This window comes from Mus pahari, chromosome 3 (genome assembly GCF_900095145.1).
Source record: "Mus pahari chromosome 3, PAHARI_EIJ_v1.1, whole genome shotgun sequence".
In the NCBI taxonomy this organism is placed as follows: domain Eukaryota; kingdom Metazoa; phylum Chordata; class Mammalia; order Rodentia; family Muridae; genus Mus; species Mus pahari.
In genome coordinates, this window is record NC_034592.1 from 20,431,940 (window position 1) to 20,450,679 (window position 18,740).

An 18,740-nucleotide genomic window follows, 5' to 3' on the forward strand; every position below is an offset into this window, starting at 1 on the left:
GTGAGCACACCCGCGGTCCCACAGGTCCTGAGGACAGGGTGAGCACACCCGCGGTCCCACAGGTCCTGAGGACAGGGTGAGCACACCCGCGGTCCAGGTCCTGAGGACAAGGTGAGCACACCCGCGGTCCAGGTCCTGAGGACAAGGTGAGCACACCCGCGGTCCCACAGGTCCTGAGGACAAGGGTAGTTTACTTTGGGCTTCCTTGTGGCATCAATGCTGCCCATGTGACATGCAGGGAGCAAGATGTTCCAACTCAACCCCACCTGTGTTAAGGATGGAGACTGCTGTTCCTGTCATAGGCCTGTCCAGTAGGGGCTGTACTCCTGGCTCTCTCTGTCTGGTACAATGACAGGGACTCTCAGTCAGGAGCTATAAGGTCAGAGTTGGGGATCAGGTGGATTGAGTTGGGTCCCAGCTCCACCACTCACTCACAATGGGACCTTGCACAGGTGTCCTCCACTTCTGAGCCTTAGGCTCCTCAGAGTACAAAGGAAACAGTAAGAAAACTCACATCATGGGGACATGGCTCATGTAAAGTCATGGGTGTCAAGCAGCAGAGGAAGAGGCCAGACCAGGACCTAGGTTCTGTGCCTTGCCTGGCACATGGTTGTCCCTAAATACTTTAGATATTACTAGGACACTCCCCAGGTAGAGAGACAGATCTATTGGCCAATTTGCATTTTTCCAATGAAATTAGCTTTGGGGAACTGACTAAATAGATGCTAGAGCTGGACACTGGATGGTGTCACACTTGCCACCTCACTGTCCCCTAAAGGTTATGTCTGTTGCATTTTCTTTAGTGGAAAGGATACTACATTCTAGTTTAGGCCAGGCTTCATTCATGCAAGGGTTGCCTTGACTCATGGGGCCTAGGAACAGCCCTGGCGGGCTCTGAGGGAAGAAGGGAGACCTGCTGTCTAAAGGATTCTGCTGACACAGATCTGAGGGACGTTACCTGAGGCTGACACACAGATCTGAGGGACGTTACCTGAGGCTTACACAGATCTGAGGGACGTTACCTGAGGCTGACACACAGATCTGAGGGACGTTACCTGAGGCCTGTTGCTTTTACACGCATCATCCAAATGCTTGTGCCACAGTATCGCATGGAAACGGGAGCCCGTCTGGAACTTGTAAACATTGCCTGATGGGGAAAGGAACCCTGGTTAAGAAGGACACACAGGAGGGCAGGCCTGAGTGTGCTGTGTGAGCTTGAGTCTGTAAGAGTAAGAAAAGTCGTCATAGGCCAGGGTGAGCCAACATTGGCAGGCCGAGTATCTTTGGACTAAGACCCCTAACAACCAGGTTCCCAGCAGTTCTCAAACCAACGCTTAAAAACATATGAAATAAAATACAAAGAAAATCACTGATACCAAGACTCAGTACTAAACTACCTGCACCGTGTGATGTGATGTAAGTCTGTCTGTGTGTCTGTCTCTACATCCTAGAGCTGGCAATAGGTCTAATACCATGCTGGGATTTCAAGAGGAGCACCAATGAGGTGCATCCTGAGATGTCTGCAGCCACACTTGCTGAGGAAATGCCTACAACTTCTCCTGGGGACAAAAACCTACAGGATTTCTGAATTTCTTGCCATCTGATGCTTATACTCGGAATGGAAGGAAGACAACATTACTTGTCACCGAAGACCAAGATATAATTTTCATATCTAGTTTATAGACCCCTTTAACTCTATCAGTGGCACTGCCCCCTGACCTCATGTCATATTCCTTCTGCTTGGAGACATTGCTTTCCTCTAGGCCAGCAGTTCTTAACCTGTGGGGTGTGAACCCTTTGGGAGTTGCATATCAGATATTTACATTACAATTCATAGTAGTAGCACAATTAGTTATGAAGTAGCAACAAAATAATTTTATGGCTGGAGGTCACCACAACATGGAAAGCTGTACTAAGGGTAACAGCATCAGCAAGGTTGAGAAGCACTGGTCTCGGCTCAAAGGCCCATGGTGTTTGCACAAGCATGGCTTTCCTCCTAAGGAAAACCTCACTGGAGGGCTGGAGAGATGGCTCAGTGGTTAAGAGCACTGACTGCTCTTCCAAAGGTCCTGAGTTAAATCCTAGCAACCATGTGGTGTCTCACAACCATCTGCAATGAGATCTGATGCCCTCTTCTGGAGTGTCTGAAGACAGATACAGTGTACTTACATATAATAAATAAATAAATCTTTAAGGAAAAAAGAAAGGAAGAAAGAGAAGAAAACCTCACTGGCCTGGCCAAGGCCACTGGGGAAGGGACTCTAGTGGCATGAGAGTAAGGACACCTGTGTGTGGCGCAGATGCACTCTTAGTCACCCCAGTACAGAGCAGAGCCTGGCAGTCTACTGCCTCTCTTCCTGCAGGGCTCCTTGAGGTGGTTGGGTGCCCTTATTTCTCTGCTGCAACCATGGGAACATGACACTCTTACGGTCTCCTGGACTGTACCCCCATCATCCTTCCCAGGGAACTTGCTAGAAATGCAGTCTTGGTCTCTAGCCAGATCTGCAGACGCCAAAGACAAAACTTTATTTAGCATGATCTCAGATAACTTGTCTGTGCTTGAACTCCGTACTCGAACGTTCCTATTACGGTATGAATGTGTGTAAGCTTCTAACCGCGTGGCTGCTGCTATTTGATGTTTGTTTTGTAACTTGGGATACCAAGGGAGTGGATGTGGACTGCTAGGCATGTCGGTGAAGACAAGGTTCCTGGGCGGGATAGAGCCAGGCCCTTTCCCTCCTTTCCGCAGGGACGGAGAGGGGAGTGGGGGAAGAGCAGCTTGGAGCTTTTGGGAGTTACACGGATTCTGAGTTGCCACTGGACCTGGACAATGTATAGTCTTATAGTAAAGTTATGTCGAGAGTCCCTGGAAACCAGGACCCTTCTGGTCCCAAGGTTTTGCCTCAGCTAACGTTGGTTTCTATTTACTCTAAGACCCTTGGGCTACAGACCGAGGGAGGACAGACCCATTAAGTCAAAGGCAAGGCCGCTCTCACTGCTCAATATAACCAGAGTCTAAGCAGCAAGAAGACTGGGTGCCATGCGAACCTAGGGTACAGGGAAAAGAGTGATCTCAGAGCTTCGGGGTGCACATCTGGTCAGAGAGGGAACAGAGGCTCCAGCCGACTCTGCCACCCACCTTTGTCAGGGTTATTCAGCTGGAAGATATCTGGGTGCTCGGGGTCATCAGGCAGCTGTACCATCCAGCCTACGATGGAGACCTTCTTGCCAGGTGTGGATTTATACTAGAAAAGAGCAACAGTCAGCTGGGGGGCCTGGGCCCGCACCCCGCCCTCGGCAAGGCAGACTAACGCGGGCCAGACAGATGTCTTGCCCAACCTAGTTCTTGCAGCCACAGGGATCACTCCCACTAGGGGAAGTCCAGCACGGGCAGCCTTTTCAGGGGACTTACATGTTTTCTGTCTGTGCCCCGCAAGGACTTGGCTCCATAGTAAAGGAGGGTGGCTCCTGAGAGTACAACCCAGTACCTGGTCCACGAGGACAGCTGCAGAAGGAGGACAGGCAGAGTGGTGATATTGGGGGGGGGGGGGCAAGTGGCCTCAGACTGCCAGATGGTGGCCATGGCCATCCCATTTGTGCCATCCCAGGCCTCCTCCTCTGGCCCTCTGTCATCCTTGGTAGTGCCAGCTCTCCCCAGGCCGGGAGATCTCTCTCCTCTCCCACTCCTTCCTTCCTTCCCCTTGTGGGAGGTACTTCAGGGTATAAATCCTGTGTGGGGGAGCTGGGCCCAATGGTGTATCAGGAAGACAGACATGCCAAACTGCCACCTAGAAGTGGTCTGCTCATCGTGGGCGTGGGCTTCTCTGACAGGCTGAGGGCGGGACGCTGAGGCCTTCGGCGGTGCTTGCAGGTAGGCAATGTCAGTGTAAGCACCGGACTCTGGAAGGAAAGGACCACACCTCCCAGGAGCAGACTAGTCAGCACCATGAAAGAGTCCTCTTCCTCATGGGGACAGCTGTGTCACAACCAAGGAAAGCTGTCTTCCAGCCTTTCTCTGACACCACAGGATGCACATAACAGACACACATGCTCAACTGAAAAAGGCTCACAGAACACTTATCTTTACTGTTTGTGAAGAATGTAGACATTTTCCATTCTCTTCCATTTTATTAAAAATGCTAGTCCCTGGCTATTGAGGTGGCTTGGTGGGCAAAGGTCCTTGTCCCCTACCCCACTGACCTAAGTGTTATTTATCCCTGGGACTCAAGTGTAAACCAATTCTTGTGGTTTGTCCTGTGATCCACTCTGTACGTGTGGTGAGTGTGGTATGGAGAGGGAGTAAGTCCTTCCACAGGTCTGACAAGGGGCCCATGCTGTAGGGAGCTGTTTAACACTCTGGCATTATGAGACTGAGAGTAGCCAGAGCTGAGGTGGAAGCTCTCTACCTTATCCGTCATCCAACCCTCTTACTGGCAACTAGAGACAAGGCCTCTAACTGCAGAGGGCTGGTGACAGGGCCCTGGCATCTTCACCACAGCTGGGATCCCTAGACAACTCTGTAGACAGGAATCAACCAGAGCAGAGCAGGTGAGGTGAGGAGAGGCGGCTTGAGGATGAGACTGCCACCCAAGGAGCTGAAGCTGTCATGTGCGGTCACGGTGGCTGTCACATACGAGTCAGACATGAAGGCTGGTGGCAGGCATGACGATCCTCCTGATGCCTTGTCTCCATGCTTTTCCCACTGGTGCTCGCATGCTGCTAGGGAGTGAGGGAGTCTACATGGGAGTGCCACACAGTGAGCCACGCTGCCTCCTGGGGCTGTGTGTCCAGGCCTCGTCTACCCTCTATAGACTACCGCCATGGCTCTAACTTGCCCATGCACCCACAGGCTGGTTCTCTGCCACAGATGGCCCCTGGAGAAATGTAGTTCCATCCTAAGTCGCAGATAGAGAAACTGAGGCCTTCCTCCCATCCCCCAGTGGTTACAACCAGGCGTAGGAGCCTGGTTGGCAGGTGTGGTGGGACTATCAGGAGGTATGGCCTTGTTGGAGGAAGTGGGTAAGTGTGGACACAAGCTTTGGGGTCTCAGATGCTCAAGCTAGACTCAGTGGGGCAGTCTCCCGCTGCCTGTTCGTAAAGATGCAGAACTCTCAGCAACTTCTCCAGTACCATGTCTGCTGGCACGCCATCATTTCTCCTACTGCCACAGTAACGGACTAAACTTCTGAAACTGTAAGCCAGCCCCAATGAAATGTTTTCCTTTGTAAGAGTGGTCATGGTGTTTCTTCATAGCAACAGAAACCCAAAATCAGACGGCAGGACTCGAGACCATCTGAGGCCACGCTGCCGCTGACGAACACATGTGTGACTTACTGCAGGCTTCCGGCCTTCCTTGAGCAGGGTTTTCCGTCTCAGAGGCCCCTCCATAGTGGGCACAGTGGCTGAGCTTCCCACAGTGCAGGTGCAAGGGCTTGTGGGGCTGAAGGGAGACTCTCAGTTAGATATGGCCCCAGAGCAGCTGAAACCTGGTACCGTCCCACTCACTGTCCCTCCCAGGTGAGCCTATGATGTTCCCATAGTCAGAGGGCTCTTGGGGTTGGGCCAAAGCTACCAAAGAAAGAGTAGGATAAGCTTCCTCAGGAAGCTCTCACCAAGTTTCTCCACCTTAGCCTGCTCCCCATGCTCATGCCTACGGTTTATGCCTTGCAGGTCCTTCACATGTTAGCAGGAGGGTGCAAAGTCATGGGGTACAGTGGAAAGGGGGGCGGGAGCCCCACACTACCAGCCTGCTCCCCTTTCTTCCTGGCTTTTATTTCACCCACTTCATTGACATCAGGCATTGTCCTGGTGACAATGTCCAAGTCTTGTCCCATGCTTTAGAGTTTTGTGCTCCTGCTTATTGGATGTCCACCTAACCTAACCACCTGGTCACCACGCCAGTAGTGAGGTCAGACCTGGGAAAGATTCTTTCCTTATTCATGATCTGCAACTTAGTCCCATGGATGTTCTAATCCTAGCACATCTGGCTGTCATGCCACTTCCTCACCAAAGCCACTGTATCTTTTTTTAGATGACAGCCCAATGCTGTCTCTGGTCCCTGCTTCCATTCCTGTCTCCCCCATATCCTCGCCAACCACACAGTTATTTCTCCACTAAACCTCCCTAGGTCCCACTGCATTGAAGGGGCAGGTAATATCCTTGCTCCTGTTGGATGTGGCTCTGCCCACCTCCCCAGCCACATCTGAAACCCCTCTCTGGTTTCCTATACTCAGTGGATCTTACCCTCCTCACTGAGCCCCCTATTCCTATTGCCTCACAGCTCCACATCTGTCTGTCTGTCTGTCTGTCTGTCTGTCTGTCTGTCTGAGAGCTTTGGCCCTGGGAATCCCTCTCCAGTCACCTGGCCAATTCCCATCATTCTTCCAGCACTGTTTTCTCTGATGGTCCCCGCCCCTCTCCCGGAGGGTCCCATACCTCTCTGGAGCAATTGGAGCATGATAGTGTTACGATACATCTGGCACAGAGCCTTTCCCCAAAACCATCTGTCAAATGAGAAAATGAACAAATGTATACCTGTAGACACAGCTCCGAGTTCTGGGAGAATTCCGAACTGGAACCCGCCAGTTAGGTCCCAGCGTGGCATAAAGACGTCCCCTGCTTCAGAGGAAAGGGGATTAATTTTAGTCAGACTGGAAAGCCCAGCTGATCCTTAAGGAGGCAAGAGCATCCCAGACAGCATAGGTCAGCCCAGCCCCTCCCCACTTCCTCCTTGGGTTCCTTGCTCCCACTACAGCACATCTGGGATCTATCTGGAGCCATCTGGCCAGGGAAGACTCGTCCCACCAAGTATCCATCTAGGAGAGCATGAGGGTCTCACACAATTTTATGAACATTTTGACTGTTCACCCTTCTCCCGGATCCTCCAAAGAGAATCTAAGGGTGCGCTGTTGAACAGAAATGCCATGCTGTCCACAGGTTCCAAGACAAAAGCACGCACAGCACAGAATGGTAAGCAGTCTTGCACATCTGGCCAGGTCACATACTCAAGGATGCTTCTGGATCCCGTTGCTACATTTCACCTCTGCACTGGCTCCTTGCTGCTTCAGTGTCCTTGAAACGGCCTCTGGAACTTGATGGCCTCCAAGGGCTCTGACTCCAGGGCCTCTCCTGTGGGCTTGGCCTGGCTTCTCTCCCCGGCTCCTCAGTCAGGGGAGTGTGACACTTCAGCTCCACTTCCTTGGGGTGTGGCAGGCACTGCCTTGCCCCGTCCTTCCCTGGCTCTGAGGCATACTGTAGCTTCTGTGCCCGACGGCCAGCAGATGACAGAGCTGTCTGTATAGAGCCAGACAACGTCTCCCCTACTTGTCCAAATGTGTTCTCTGTTGTCCACAGCTAGCCTGGGATGCTGTTTATTGTCAGGGACTCTAGCGTGTGTGGCCTGAGGACAGCCTCATTGCAGCCATGAATATCATGCATGACTAGGTGTCTGCCCTCCAACTAAGAAGACATTCTGATTGCCATCTTGGGTCTAATATTCAGAAGCCCAAGCTCAGGGCTGGTCATCTGTGTTGGTGGCTCCAGGATCCGCCTCTTCTGTCCATCAGCCTCTCCTTTTTAAGTGTTGCCTAACCCAAGTCCTTGAGAGAGCAGGTCTCTGGGTAGTCACAGGCTAACCCTGCTCTACCCACTTCTTCTCCATCCACAGCAGGCTGGGTATATGCCGAGTCACTCTTCCCTGAGACCCACGCACCTGCTGTGATTGCCAGTGGGTGGAACACGTAGACATCCTATGTCCCCGACACATGTCCCAAGCCACAGTAGCTGTCAGCCCTGGCTGACCAGCTGCTCTCCTAGGCGGCTCTCCTCCCCAGCCGTTGGCAGGAATTTCAGAGTCAGCCCTGACCAGAGTTTTCTGAAGTGCTGTCCTCTGTAGCTCTCTGTGAATATGATACACCCCTTCTCTGCTCATCAGCACTCCCACTTAGAGCAGTAGCTTCCCCTCTACCATCCTCTTGCTCTAAGGTGGTAGGAAGGACTGTCTCAAGTTGCCAAGGTGGCAAGCAGGAGGCACTGCCTGTTCTGTGAGACCACCTGGGGCTGCATCCTTGACAGATGTTGCTAGAATGGACAGAGAGCAGCAAAATCCATGTCTTCTGAGCAGTCTAGGCTGGTAGGCAGTCGGCAGGCAGGCCCTTTCCAGGGGAGTCCAGTGTAAGAGACACAGAGCCATCTCACTCACTGAGGTCACACAGACAGACCACAGAGGCTAAGGTATGCGCATGCACAGCAGGCCTCTGACTCACTGTGCTAGTCCAACAGCACTGTATTATCCTTGCTGTGCTTGTACCAGCACCGCTCTTATCCTTCCCAAAGGGAGAAACTAAGGCTCAGCAAGCAATGAGGAGCTACTGTCCAAGGTATAAGCCTCCTACACTAAGATTTGAATAAAGGTCTGCCTGACTACAGTTCAAACTCCTCATTATGCCATGAGACACAACCATTTTACAGCTGAGAGAGGCAGGGGCTGAAACACTGGGGCCTACTCTGGGCACTGGGTCCATGTCTAAATTCTGTGCCAGACCTGGCTAACATCCGCTCTCCTACGTGTGGCTACTTCGAGTGTCACAGCTCCCACAGCTGTGTCTGTGTCCACGTCCATGAGGCTGAACAGCCAGGAAATTTAGGTGTGAGGATCTTCTCAGGTCGGGCGGGGCACTTCTCAGTTCTGTGCTCTGCATGGGACTGCCCTGCACTTCAGCATCTCTGCCTTGTCAGACATTTACAATGTGCCATGTGCATGCTTTTGAGAACACACCCACCCCACCCCACCCCACAGAAGGGGTGATGCTCTCATGTCTACTTAAGATGAAGACACCGAGGCCAGAGGAGATGCTGGCCTGCTGTTGAGATGGAGGTGCAAGCGTCTAGAGAAGGCCTGCTCCCAACATAGGGTGAAGGGCCTCACTGTCCCACAGGGTGGATGGACACCACAGCCTGTCCCTGCAACCATGTGGCAATCCCGGTGTGAAAGAGTAGCATAATAGTGGCCTTTGCCCATCCCTTAGAAGGGCGTCAGGTCAATATCTGCCCTTCTCTCCCCATGAGCTGGGGGAGACTTGTGCCAACCTGGAGCAGCCAGATCTTCTACCCCAGGAACTGGCAGCCTGGGCCCTCCCCTAAATTGCCCTAAAATACCACAAAATGCAGAACAAATGGACAGCAGGATTTAATGAGCCCCCAAAATCACAGGGCCCCAACCCCACAGCCGTAGGAATCTTTCCTAGATTGTTCTGAGAACATGTAGCTGAGCACACATTCTCAGACTCCCTCCACAGATTTGAGATATACCAGACCAGAGGCTCACAGGATGTCTGCTCTAGGGAAGATGTAGGCAAGCAACCAAACAGAACAGCTTATCCCACAGGGTTCCTAAGACAATGACAGTGACGATGATGGCGATTAGATGAGATGATGGCTGCTGCGGGGCTAGAGGAGGTGGAGAGGATGGTGGGAGTGAGGAGGAGAGGGGGCAGGCAATGTGCTCTGTCAGCAGTATTCACTGCCTCACTTAACTACAGAGTGCTACTAGGAAGGCACTGCTCTAGCCCTGCTTCGTAGATAACTCTGAGGCTTGCAGGAGGAGAGTCACTTTGCCCAAGGCCACAACACTGGAAGAGGAAGCCCAGGTGGAAGCAGCCTGTACCACCGGCCTCGCGAGCACCTGGGCTGAGCAAGGCATTGATTGGTTCCTAGGTTTGCACCACATGTGGGTGTCTCCAAGTTGAAATTCATAAGGCAGCCTGCTCATACAGGAGGTGGAGGAACAGGAGACATCTAGATGACAACCGTATCTAGGCCCTTGGAATCTTTGTCCTAGCAAAGTCACCTTCCCACACCACTCTCCTGTCTCATTCCCAAACCCCACTGGGAGCGATGCATGGAAAGGCCCACATGGCTCTGTGCACTAGCCGTGCCGACTTCCCTGGCAGGCCCATAGAAGCCGCCGGTCGCACTGGGTCACTTACAGGTGAGTGGGCAGGAAATGCCAACCTGACTCCCAAGGAGTCCCATCTGAAGGATCTCGCTCTCCTTGTACACATGCCCTTCTTGGGTAATGTCCTGGAGTCACTAAACAGTGCCAAGAAACCACACTGGTAAAACACTGCATGTTTCCCTGAGTGGCTGAGGGTATATGAAGCCAGATTTCTCTCCTGGCTGTCAGGACTTAGACGAGGCTGGAAATCTGGCTCAGTGGCTGGGTAAAACCACCGCATGTGTCTAGGTACCATGAGGCATCTAATACCCTCTGTGTGCTGCAAGGTTCAGAAATGTGGGGTGCAGTAGAAACAGTAAACACCCCAGAGATGCAGCAGGAAGGGCAGGCAGACGGAAGGGTGGCCTATCCAGTTCAGGCTCTGAAGGAGTCAGAATGTGAGGCTGTGGGCTCCCCATGAAGCGGCTATGGACTGACAGGACACAGCCTTGATTGCCATGGCCGAGGCAAGCTCCAAGCCCAGACCCCTTTGCCCAGTCTTCTCCAGGAGTCTGCCAGGGGCCTCACTCACCTCTAAGGAAATAAAGCAAGATATGGTGTCTTCAGAGAACTATATAGTTAGTTTGGCAAGTCAACCAACTAGGCTGCCACCCTGTAATCCTGGGCGAGGAAGCTTAATCCATGCACACGGGCAAACCCTCAGAAGCCCGAAGCCAGGGAGCCCTAATGAGGGCTGAGCTCCTTCCTGGGCTCTGAGTTCTGTCACTCACACAGGTGGGCTACAGCAGAGGGAACTGCTTGCTCCAGAGCTGGGCCTAATTCTCTCCAAATACTGCAAAACTTGGGGTTTGGGAGATCTGACACATCTCCTGGATGCATATCTAAAACCATTTGGGGCAGCCGACCTGGCCCTCTGTTGCTACCATGACTCCCCTTGTTGGCTGCTCTTGTAAGAACGGTGTGTGATTCCATTAAGACCAACAGGAAACCTCACCCTGGGCAGAGACAGACCGCATCAATGACCTTGCAAGGACCCTCCCCAGACTAATGCTACCATAGAAGCCAGCAGCGGTTGCTGGAAACCGCCTTCATTCCAGTCTATACAGTCTATGAATGGCAACCTGAGGTGGGTGTGCTTCCCACTCTAGCCCTTGTCTCTGGCATCCTTCTTGTTGGGCAGAAGCACCCACTATGGCACACTGCTAAGAGTCCACACCCAGTCCTCCTGCAGCAGCTCTACACTCGGGCTGAGTGTTCATCATGTGCATCTCTACTGCATACCCAAGGAACTCAGAGGCAGATGAAGCAAGGCCTCTGACACTGCTCTTCCTGGTCTCAGGCTAGCAGAACATATTGTGGAGAACCCTCTCCTGTAGAAGGCCCCCAGAAACCCTGAGCATTCACAGGCCACCTTTCCCACCCCAGCTCATGACTTAGAATCGACTCTGTATCCCCACGTCCCAGGACCATCACCAGAGTTCTTTTCACACAAGCCGCCTGAACCTGCAGCTGATACGGTCGTCCCGCTGGACAAGCACTGTGTGTTGGGGGATAAACTCTTGTGCCCCCACTCCCTGTAGGGATGGAAGACAACCCTCTATTGTAGAGAGAGCTGTACTGCCCCTTCCCGTCTTCCACTAAAGGGGCTCACTCCCTCGAGGGTCCTCTCCTAGCCTGCTACTGCCCACCCCCACCGTCCACTTCCACCCACCTGGCAATGTCTGTCGGGAAGACGGTTGGGGAGGACCTGTGATGGATTCTGACAGACTTGCTATGTCACTTCTTCAGAAACAGTCAGTGAACATTTCTGATGACATCTTTAGAAATGCCAAATGCCGATTACTTTTCTGAGTAGAAATGAGACTGACATATTGCTAAAGTTTACAGAATACGAGGGTGGCAATCCTGTGAAGCAGAGATAACCAAGGCCAAGGACGCTGTGTGTTTCCATATTTCTGTCTCTATCTACCTCATAACCCATTTCATTCCTCCTTTAAAAAAATCTCTTTTTAGAGGCTGGCCCTAAGGGTGATATTTCTGTTTTCATCTTAGAGCCTTTCCATCTAAGTATAAAAGTGGCCGTAGGCCAAGCCCCAAGGCTTCCTGGTCTCTAGGGCCTGAGGCTGGCTAGAACCAGGGCTTGGTACTCACCTCCAAGCCTACTCTCCAGGCCACTGAGCACTGCTGTGCTGTACACAATAGGCTTGCGGGGGCCCTCTCCTCAGGGAAGTGGCGCACACAGTGAAGCTTCCTACCTTCACCCCTGCAGGTCAGGGCTGTCTGATAAAGTCACAGAAGATTGGGCACACCCTTACTCTACTCCCTGCTCTGGTGTCTCTCTGCTGTTTACATTGGTGTCTGGCTCTGTTCCACCCTGGCCTGGATAGAGCTCACAACCAGGGCTTGGGGGGCTATAGGTCAGGGGCTACCCAGTTAAACACTACAGTTTCTGGACTCCATTGCACACTAGCCACACCCCTATCCCTCTTCATATCTTCATCCCTTTGAGGGGGCCCAGCTCCCTCTGCATCCTTATCCCACATCTTCTGCCTCTGCTCTAGCTTGCAACACACCTTATATTTTCTGTGAGGATCTGGTAGGGAGGCTCTTTCTGGCAGATGCTGGCCTCTAGGGCTGGCCAGGGGGAGACCTGGAATCCACTCCTCTATGAAGAGGAGAAGCATGTGGTGTGGAGGAGACCTGGGAGTGCACAGAGGATCCAGTGGGGCTGAGCACTGGCTGCCTGAAGGTTAGGATGAAGGGGCTCAGGAAGTGGCGAGATGGTACCTGAGCTGTGAAGTGACAAAGTAGCACTCTTCTGTGTGCCTAGTCTACAGGAAAGCCCAGACTCTTCACACTCCTTGGGGAGCAGACTCTCTTTGAAGCAGGCACAAGAGCAGATACACAGTGGGAGCAGACTTTTAGCTGGACCCCTGGGAAAGGGTCAGCTAGCTTCTAGCTCCTCTGGCCTGCCTGGGACTGGGTTCTGATGAGATGCAATCATAGCCCCACTGATATCTCCTCAGCCAAGAAACAGTAGGCCAAGATCCCCTCTGTAGAGCAGAGGAAAGGCTGCTGGGAGCAGGGTTGTTCAAGGGCTGGGCATATGCATAGAAGAGCCAGGAGGTGGCCAGTGCTCAGACAGTTTACGTGAGAGTATCTGCTACAGAAATTCAGTGACCTAGAGCGTACAAAATACTGCCTGTAGCGGTCATGACGGCATACACTTCGACTGTGCAAGGCTCCACTCTCAGCCAGCACTAACAGGGCCCACAGAGCCTGCCTGCATAGTTCCCGTGCAGGCAGCCGTGCTAACTAAGCAGCTACCGAGTGACTGATGAGGGAGGAGGGATGGATGAGTGAAAGGACAAACAACGGAACACAACACCCGCGTGTGCTGCTGTGGGTCTCAGCACCGTGCCTGAGCGTGCCGCTGGAGCGGCCAGGGGAGGCGCTGGGTTGCCTGGGGCCTTCTTTTACAGGGTGGCCCCAGGAATCCCCACCTGGACCAAGAGTTTTGGAGTCTGTCCCATGGGGCCTGTGGGGTTCTCCTTTCACAGCTCTGGGCGAGCACCAAGGCTGCAGGCAGTCTATGCATAGACAGAGCCTGTGCACAGGGAATGCTCAGCCTGGGCCACCAACGAGTCTCTGCTCTGTGGGAAGTGTGCAGATAGGATGACTTCTGGCCACTTTCCAATTACAGGGACTGAAGCCCTAGCTTCAAAAAAGGAGTGTTCACACACACAGATGCATGTGCGTATGCTGTGTGGTGTAGTGCATACCACATAATCAGGAGTATATAAATGAATTAAGGATGTGTCTGCCTGTGTGCATGCATACGTGTGAGATTTGTGTTTAATATACGCACACAGAGGTGTGACAGTGAAACTATACATATGTAACTGGGTATAAGCATTGTATATATGCATGTAAGTATGTGACTATGAATGTATGTATATGTATGTATGAGAGTCTGTACTGTGTTCATATGTACACATAAGACAGTGTGACCATGGCCATGTCTATAGACAGACTGTATAGCTGTGCACATGTACACATAAGGTTATGTAACTTTGTGCATGCGTACTTGCGAGAGTACACAGATGCACACAGTCCCCTAGGCACTGGTGGAGGAACCGTCCTGAAGGCCAATGGAAACCTGCACCTTGGAGATCTTTTTCATCACTAGATTTCCCTGTGTGTCCTCAGACTTCCAATCAGCAAGGTACCTTTCACCACCTGCACTGCCAAGTCTCCCTGGATTCCTGATGGTGGCCCAAGAAATATTGGGACATGGAATATACGCTGCAGGTGAATTCCTGATGCGAGGCGGATGGGAGCGTGGATACTTAGAACAGATGGGCTGATGGGAGTCACAACCACACATGGCAGGGTTCAAAAATGTCTGAGGCCTGAGGATGCACTGGTGCAATACTCTCAGGTATCACTAGATGGAGCCACATGCCCGTCTCAAGACTTCCAGCAGGCCTGGGGCTTAGAGGTCCAGGATTCACTGCAAGCCTACCAGGCTCCCAGGTTTCCTCTAGCTGGCTTGGACCAAGTGCTCTGAGTGTCAGCTGACAAAAGACAGGAGGGAACAGGTGGAGAGCTCTTTCTAAGCCTGTGTATACATCTACAAATGCATGAGTGTATAAGTGAATTATGAATGTGGCCACCTGTATGCATGTGTAAGTGTGAGATTAGTGTTTAGTATGCGCACACTGAGGTGTGACCATGTAATTATGCGTATGTAACATATGGGTGGGGGAGGGGCCCCTGACTCCAGCTCCCTGGGCCCTGAGAGGCCTTGCTGAGGCCACACTCACCTTTCCAGCCCTGCAGACATTTCTTCACTAAACTCTGAGCTCTCACTACTGCCTGGAAAAGGAACACAGATCAGTGAGCATGGCAGCCTCGAAGAGAGGGGCCTCTTTTCCTAGGCTCCCAGTCACTGGGCCCTGGTCCCCAAGCTCACAGCATTCTGACCCTGTGGGTCCCAAAAGGAGTTGAGTTTCTGTTGTTATGCCCGTCTCTTCTCTGGGGAGGTTTAAAGGGCATTCAGTCCCACCACTCTCAAGAATACCTCCCACTCCCTTCCCTGCCTACCCTCTGGCTTGGAAGGCCAGGGTCCTCACGTCTGTCTGCACTGATGTCTGCCTGCTGTCCCAGGGGCTCTCCTGAGGGCATAGGCAGGGTGAGCACTTCTGGCCCCAGGGACAGGTAGGTGGATCTGCCTGCACAAGGGATGCATGGAGGCTGCAAAGGTGGGGGGTCAGTGCAGTCCCCTGCCCACAGAGTCAGTGCCAAGGCCTAAGCTGGGATCCTTTGCCTTCCTAGTCTCTTCCAGGCCCACATTCTGGAGCTGACCATGGTGTGCTGGGCCTGAGTGGGACACCCTGGCTCACAGTGAGCAGCACCCAGCTTCCCTCCTGGCATGTGCATCTGGGGTCCTGGCCTCTGCACTGTCTTAGACTTTGTAGGCTGTAAAGCTTAGAGCTCTGCCAGAAAGATCACTAAGACCGAGCAGTGGGAAAGGGTAAAGAGCCTGGTCTGAGTGGAGCCCCTAGTCCCTGCTGTGTGGGCTGGGGGCTGGGGGGGAGTGCAGCTTAGCGTGGCATCCACCAGGGCACACACTCTGCCACTTTCTCAGACCTTTCAGCTTAAGCAGAAAATGTCCTGAGTTCCCTGCCTTGATGAGCCGGAGCCAAGCAATCTTGTGATCTCCCCTGGATGCTGGACAGCACAGCACCTGACTGGCTCTCGGGAACGGCAGCCCAGACTCAGGCACAGCTCAGAGTTTCCTGGATATCAAGCAGCTGCTCTGAGCTCAACTGTGCATTCATAAAGTCTCATAAGAACCCAGGTCCCATCCTATACTCTAAGATGAGGTCCAAGAGTGGAACCTACGAGGCTGAGGGATCAGTGCCTAAGAACACAGCAAAGGCTCAGAAAGAGGCCTGATTACCTTTCCCTAGCTCAGGAGTCTGAACCACTTCTTTCAAGCCACACCTATGAGCCTAAAATGCAATGTCCACACTTCCTACACTTTTATCCAAACAGGATGAGCTCGTCTGAATACATAAGGCAGGTATGAGACTTTATCACATTTCTAGGAGGCAGCTGCCCTAAAGTTGTTCCTGACTCCCACTCCTGGCCTAACTTCACAGGGACATTGTGGCATGAGATGTCCACCTGGTATTCCTACTGCCTGCTTCTCCAAGCTCCTGGCACTCTGCCCCACTGTCTTCACCAGATCAAACACCAGCCCACCACCATTGCTAGGAGGACTCTGCTATGTAAAGCAGACAATCACACAGGCACATTGGAAGGCAAGGGCCATCAACAGAGCACCGGGCTGGTGACAGCAATCATAGGATAGTATTCACCTGTCACAGATGACCTGAGATCTCTGAATGCAGTTCTGAGCTAGCCTCAGCCCCTAATATTAACATTTCTCTGCTGGCAACAACAGCCCTGTCTCTGTAACTCCATGGAACAGACTCTCTTCCTGCCTCTGTCCAGTAGGGTAATGTCATCCCTGAAGCTTACCCTTCTGCTTCCTCTGGGTCCAGCTAAGCATACAGCAGGAAGCAATGGACCACCTACCTACTGCTCCAAGCACGGCTCTGGACTCCCTCTGGGACATAAACGCCACCAAGGTAGCAGCTGGCCTTGGGGTTGAGGTGGACTCAAGTCTAGCTTCCTTCTTCAATCTGACTGTCCATTTGGGGACCACCAGAAGGAGAAGGCCAACCCAGGGCTCTTCCTGCAGCAGAAGACTCTTGTAGGGAGCCATTCTTTAAGGGTGAGGGGCCACTGGGCAGGGTACAGTGACACAGAGACAGACACGGAGCACAAACTGGGCCTGCTGCCCCTGCCTGTGTGCACAGGCCAGAGACGCTTACCTAGGGAGAGTCCGTTGGTGATGGCGGTGGAGGAGGTGTGGGTGAGGCCCCTGCGGGGGCTGCGGGACTCTAGGACACTGTCGTCCAGCAGGTGCCTGGCCTTCTCCGATGGGAATGTCGCACTCTTACTTTCAACTACACTCAACTGACACATCAGACTGGAAAACGGAGAGGAAGAGAGAAGCAGCTCCTTATCCTGGGAGCACAGTGGCGCGCTGGCCCCGGAAGCCAGAGCTAGGGACTTACTGCTGGAGACGCCTCTGCCCAGAGCCCATTGGTGCACCAGGCTCAGCCCCTTCTTATAGTGTGACCTTGGGCAAGTCACATCCCTTTTCTGAGCCTCCACTTCTCCCTCTGTCAATGGAGACTAATGCTGCTTGCCCTGCCTGTGTCCTGCCTGTGTCTCAGGATGATGGTGAGGCTTGTGAGATGATGGGCCCGTAGGCCACCCCGAGACCCCTGCTAGACCTACAGTGAGCATGGCAGCAGCTGCTCAGAGGTTTGCATGGGCCAGTGAGATGGTGACCATGGGTGTGTGGCAATGTCTGGAGAAGAGGAGGCACCAGGGGCCCTAAGCACTTAGTCCTGCTCTGGCCTCTGAGCCCCACAAGGACCAGCTAAGAGGCAGGGCATCTGTGCCTTGGTGCTAGGATGCAGGTAGAAGGAAGGTTGGAGGGACAGGAGGGAGGGAGGGAGGGACAAAGGGTGTCCCAGAAGATAAAGGCGTGGCTTTCCCCAGCCACGCTGAGGCCCTGTATGTCCCCCAACTGGGGACTCCAGAGGGCCAGTGAACCAGCAGGTACTCTGAGACACCCACTGCTGCCCTGAGGATAGTCTCTGGTGTCTGCTGGACTCAGTTCTCCCTAGATGAGCTGTCGACTGAGCTTACGCAGTTCTTCACTAGCTACTGAGCCCAGGTCCCTGCAGGCCGCATACAGACAGCAGCCTGTCCCCTCTGCATTCCCACGCTCACACCAGCCTTAGGAGAGAGTGTCTGCCAAGAGCATCAAGAGCTTCCAAAAGAGGATAGGGAAGGGCCCAGCCTTCCTTCACCCCAGAAGAGAGTTTCTCAGTCACCCACTTGTTGCCCAGGCTGTGGCTCTTCCTGTGTCTGGGGACTGGCGGTGTGGGGAGGCTGCCGGCCACAGATGTATCTGGACAGGTGGGCCTCCGGCGGAACCTGGCTGAGCTGGAGCTGGCAGAGGAGCCTATGAAAAGACCAGAGAGAGAAGAGAGTTAGCAGGAGTTGTGGGGCTGAGAGTAGGGCAGAGGCTCGGGGGAACTGGGCTCCAGGCTTGTACTGTGGACCTTTCTCCAGTTGTTATGTTTAAGACACATGAAGCCTACGGCCATCAGATAATAACCCTTCCCTCCCAATGGCATCAACTCCCAGAGTGAAGGCCTAAGGTGCCCAGTCCAGTAGCTGGGCAGCTCTGCCAGGCAGCTGGCTGAGGACCCACCCACAAGAACAGAACCAGAAACATAACCTTAAGGCAAAGGCCCTTCCTGGAATTCACAAGCCCAGAGAGGTATATGGGAGGCCTTCATTTGGGCCAACTGGAACTGCACCTATGCCCCTGTTCACACTCTTGTCCCTGGCCAGGGCTTGCATGCTGGCACTGGCTGCTCTGAGGTTCTGCCTCTCCATCACAGGATATAACGGATCTGCCCTGAAGAGTAGGCTGTCCTTAGAGGCTGTGCCTGCGTGGTCACAGGCGATCTGGGCACCAATGCTCAGGCTCTCAGTTGGTCCTACAGTGCCCTGAGGAGGAACCTCTGGCCTACATTCTGAGACACAGGATGCCACTGAGGATACAGCTAGTGCAGCTGAGAGAGAGAGAGAGAGAGAGAGAGAGAGAGAGAGAGAGAGAGAGAGAGAG

General features: G+C 53.1%; 1 protein-coding gene across 6 annotated transcripts in view; it reads right to left on the reverse strand.

Annotated features, from left to right (window-relative positions):
- The window catches only part of Ralgps1 (Ral GEF with PH domain and SH3 binding motif 1), a 215,184-nt gene that overhangs the window by 7,641 nt on the left and 188,803 nt on the right, over window positions 1-18,740 (reverse strand). For 3 of the 6 annotated variants that reach the window (XM_021195028.2, XM_029536836.1, XM_029536837.1), the window contains 8 exons: window positions 17,942-18,068; window positions 16,861-17,018; window positions 14,782-14,833; window positions 6,535-6,618; window positions 5,335-5,440; window positions 3,413-3,505; window positions 3,140-3,245; window positions 1,056-1,147 (listed from right to left, as the gene is read on the reverse strand). In XM_021195028.2, the coding sequence (XP_021050687.1) occupies window positions 1,056-1,147; window positions 3,140-3,245; window positions 3,413-3,505; window positions 5,335-5,440; window positions 6,535-6,618; window positions 14,782-14,833; window positions 16,861-17,018; window positions 17,942-18,068 (818 nt within the window). The remainder of the gene's footprint in view (window positions 1-1,055; window positions 1,148-3,139; window positions 3,246-3,412; window positions 3,506-5,334; window positions 5,441-6,534; window positions 6,619-14,781; window positions 14,834-16,860; window positions 17,019-17,941; window positions 18,069-18,740) is intronic. The other 3 variants (XM_021195029.2, XM_021195034.2, XM_021195033.2) reach the window with 3 other exon arrangements.